Source organism: Rhagoletis pomonella, unplaced genomic scaffold (assembly GCF_013731165.1).
Source record: "Rhagoletis pomonella isolate Grant_MI unplaced genomic scaffold, Rhpom_1.0 Rhpom_scaffold_00007, whole genome shotgun sequence".
In the NCBI taxonomy this organism is placed as follows: Eukaryota; Metazoa; Arthropoda; class Insecta; order Diptera; family Tephritidae; genus Rhagoletis; species Rhagoletis pomonella.
In genome coordinates, this window is record NW_023458561.1 from 24,739,916 (window position 1) to 24,744,310 (window position 4,395).

Sequence of the window (4,395 nt, forward strand, 5' to 3'; positions counted from 1 at the left end):
ACCAGCAACTGCAACAACAATAAACTGCTGCTTTTTTCACGTTGCTGTTGCTGTGGCATCGTAAAGTAGCTCATCAACTGTGATGCCTTTTGTTGCTCGCTAAGATCTAGTGGATGAGGTACTCATAATAAGTTGTTTGCTCTTGTTGTTGTTGTTGTCGACACTTGTTGCTCTGCGAGCTAAAGCAATGCATCTGACTTTTTTTCATACATATGTACATAAAAATATGTGCATTCTATGTCGCACACCTATACATATTTATTTTTAAAGCCACGAGATTCTTAAGCTAATTCTTTTTTATCCTAAACTTATAAAGTTGAAAGGAATTGATTCGAGGATCTGATCGTGTATATATTGGTCCTTAAAAAGTATTGGAAATTTTCAATGATATTCGAGTAAAAAAGTATAAAATGTAATTTTTAACACCTAACCGTCCTTGGGCGACAACAAAATTGTTGATCTTTTCCAATTCTATTATTATTTGGTAGCCTTGAGCTTGAGGAAGATTTCTACGGTATAGCTTCCGAAAATTGCACTGAAATTCATTAAGTAAATAGTTTTTGAGCCAGGTAATAGAAACAATATCATTTTATATAATAACATTTTATATAATAATTTTTAGTATGGTTTTAAAGCCAATTCAATTTTAATATAACAAAGGTTAATTTTGAGTTTGCAAAAAAAAAACACAGTCTGCCTTGATTCCGTTATGCCATTCATTATTAATTACCTTCAAGACCGCTGCTTGCCCATACTAAGTCTACGTCCACAGTTTGAATTCTCTTAGTATTTGGGCCCTTATTGTGGCTGCGCCCGTTGCGAGTACTTCAGGTGGCCCGTTTTTCTCGAAGGCCCTTTTACAGGTATGTTTTGTACGCTGCTAGGCTCTTCTTTGCTCTTTGCTCTACGTTACACTTCCAAGTAAGTTCGGAGTCAAGGATAATACCCAAGTATTTCGCCTCGGAAGAAAGCCTACTGGACTCACAGTATTACAAACAATCAGGCAACAAGATTTTAGATTTTTCTTGTTAAAAAAAAAAAAAAAAATAATGCTTATTTGTAAACCATTTAACCCATACTTTTCTTAGATTTAATAAACATTTTAATTTCCAGTTGCATTTTTATTTTCCGGTGCTGTAACCACGTACTTATATATATCTTTCGTGCGTGGGTTATTATCAATGTAGACTCCCACATACATACATACATAGATGTATGTGTGTAGCAAGTAAGTATGTTTATGAGCAAGTTGATGGATGCATGTACGTGTCACACACATATACTATAACTACTCACCTATTATGACGTGCACATAAACCGAGGATGTCTTCGCTATCGTTGGCACGCATGTATAATTTCCGGTATCACTGGGCATGGCACGACGAATTTTCAATCTACGAAAGATAAAAGCGATGTCTTAGAAAGGAAAAGTTGAAAGTAAAAAGCAAAGTGTTTGTATAAAAGGAGTTAACTATAACGGTATGAACTGGGTTTGTTCAAAAGTTTGTAGATATTCATGTAAGTGCTATATGCATATGTATATCTATTTCTATGCGGAAACTTTACAAAGGGTGAAACGTGGTGTCTATTACCGCACCGGAAAGCTGCAAATAGCTGTCATATAAAGTTTTATATAAGAAACCAATATAAGTGTTAGTGTTTATTCTTAGTAAAGATTTAACTGTGGTACATTAGCTGTTTAGATACAAGCACACTTACCTAAAGATGGATAAATTGATACTAAGAAAGGTGTATATGTGTCATGATTATATAGCCAATAGTAACCCATTGTTGCGGTTATGGCATTTTTGAGGACTACGCTATCAACCAAGTTAGAGATAGAGCTTCCACCACTACAACTAGCCATAGAGCAGGCATTCTGCTAAAGAAATATTTGAAAAACAGTTGGTGACAACTAAGTTTGTAATATTTTTTTTCTCTGAAATGAGACCAGTCAAGTAGCATTCTGAAATGTCTCCTCGTATGAGATCAATTTGTTTGAAATGATCTCTTTATGTTTAATTCTGGATAACCATATTTTATTAGAAGCTTATGTTTACGCAGAGGAAGGAGAGCAAAGTATTAATTAACCTCCCTAAAGACACTTAGATAAGGAGTTCTTTCAGGTAAGCTCCCATGACATAATCGGATAAAAAGATACTTGAATAAAGTAAAGCGGTTTGATAAGCTGCTAGTTTTTAAGTTGCGGAAAGTATATTTTTTCGTAAAAAAGCATTTGATTTCTAGCTATATCTTCGAAAGTTTAGTTCAATATTTTAACAATTAACAAACTGTTTGAAGAACTTCAAAACCTCAAAACAAGCGTTTGCTTAAAGAGCGACCTAACTATGGAAGTATTTAAGGCTTTGAAAAATTAAAAAGCGGCGTAGCCTCGAAATATCTGTATAGGGAACGAATTTGGAGCACAAGATATGGATTTTTGGTAAGGCGAATTCAATTTGCCATTTTTGTAGAAATTCGCCATGTTATCTGCTTCAAGTGGCTGTCATAAACAATGCAACCTCTGACGTGGTCTATTTTGTGTGGCCGCTCACCCTATATGCGAAGGCTTTTAATGTAGCCTAGCAATTACAAGGGCTTTTTATTCTATATTTTAAACTGATTAAGTTGTATGCTATCAACGAAGTAAAGTCTGCTTCCGGCGAGAGCAACATATCCACAGAGACTATGTTAGGGCGCTTCTTCGAAATCGACAAGCCTTCGTGTAAGACTGGTTCGTCTTACCGTGATAGCGAAAGAAGCAGTGTTCTGTGGTATAGTATCTACAGTACGCAGCCTGCAGCCCGATATGCTTCTTATTTTTATATGGGACCTTTGGTCGTATTTTTATCTAAAAAACCGGGATGTCCTCATATCATAGATTTTTTGATGCTGACTTGAAGTGCATCTACAAAAGTTTTCTAGCACATCCAGTTTTTGAGAAAAAAAAAATTGTTGAATTGTCGATAAAGGGTGAAAATGGCAAACTTCAAAAAAATAATTAAAAATTTAATTGGAACGAAGAAAAAACCATTTATTAATGAAAATCCAATTCGCCTGACAGATTCTGCCGCATGTCAATGAATTGAGTGGAAAAGGGTGAAAAAGTAAAAAAAAAACTTAGTAGAAGAACAAACACTCGCGAATAACATGGCGAATGATTCCACCAGAACTTAGCCACCAAGGAGAAGTGGTAGGATAGGAAATAAAACCGCCACAAGCTTTCGAAGTATTGCTGGACCTTGAAAAGCGGTGATAAGGGGGTCCAGAAAAAAAATGTTTGAGGATTTCATTCCAGAAAGCGGAAAGTGTTAAGAGGCAAAATTCTGGCTGACGTTGAATCTGGGATATTGAATTTTTAATGTTGATTTGTTCATGAAATCACCTTGTTTTCAAAATAAATTCATAAATTAAAATTTTCGTATTTGTGCGAAAACAAATGCATGCTATTGAATAACTGAGCGTTTTTTTTAATTTTCATCCCTCTCTAATCAACTCATCAGACGATTCATTAATACGAGGTTTTCTTCTTCGGAAAAACTACGTCAAAATTCTATTTAAAAAAAATTAGATTTTTTGCCATTTTTTGACACTTCAACAGGTTTTTCTCAAAAACTTGACTTGCTAGAAAAATAGAACTTTTTTTTGTAGAAACGAGATCGCCATAAATTTTCGTGATTCGGCGTTTTTTTTGTGCAACTTAAAAAATTGGGATTTTCCCTAAAGTGTAATTTATTGACTGAAACTAGATAAACGAAATACAATTTACGAAAATAATTGTTAAAGTACTTGCTCTACTACGAATGGCAGTTCAATAAAATGCCTGTCTTCTAGCACAAGTTGCTGGCATGCCACGGCGTATGAGTGACAACAAGGTCGAATATCAATATCAATATTTTGTCGCTGGAAATCTTTTGTTTATTAATTTATTGCTATGATTTCAAAGAAAAAGATGCAGATTATTAACTTCTGTTCGCCAACCAGCCTAGTGCACTTGCTATGCTACTGGTTGGTTTATCTCTTATTCCTAATATATTTTAGCTTAAAGTGAAAATAATATATGCACGTACATAACTGAAAACTACAAGGACAACATTTTATTTGCAAAATACAAAAAAAATTATTAAAACTAGTTGCATTCTAATAAACTTTTACACACAAAAAAAAAGGTAGAAATACTTAAATTAACAAAACTCCAGCAACGCTGCCGTATATACATAATTTACTTAGCCTTAGGCTCACCTTGATGTCAATCCATCTGTCCAGTCGTTGTCGACACTAATCCGCGTCCCGCTGTCGATCTCATTTAGATTCGCTGACATGTCAATGATTTCATTGCCTGAAATTTAATTGAAAAGTTTGAGTGAAGCCTACGTGAAATAGTGATGCTGAAAA

At 34.5% G+C, this 4,395-nt stretch overlaps 1 protein-coding gene across 1 annotated transcript in view; it reads right to left on the reverse strand.

Annotated features, from left to right (window-relative positions):
- Positions 1 to 1,288: 1,288 nt before the first annotated feature.
- The window catches only part of LOC118743743, a 202,398-nt gene continuing 199,291 nt past the window's right edge, over positions 1,289 to 4,395 (reverse strand). Inside the window, exons 4-5 of the mRNA XM_036476506.1 lie at positions 4,243 to 4,339; positions 1,289 to 1,394 (exon numbers count right to left, since the gene is read on the reverse strand). Coding sequence (XP_036332399.1) covers positions 1,289 to 1,394; positions 4,243 to 4,339 — 203 coding nt within the window. The remainder of the gene's footprint in view (positions 1,395 to 4,242; positions 4,340 to 4,395) is intronic.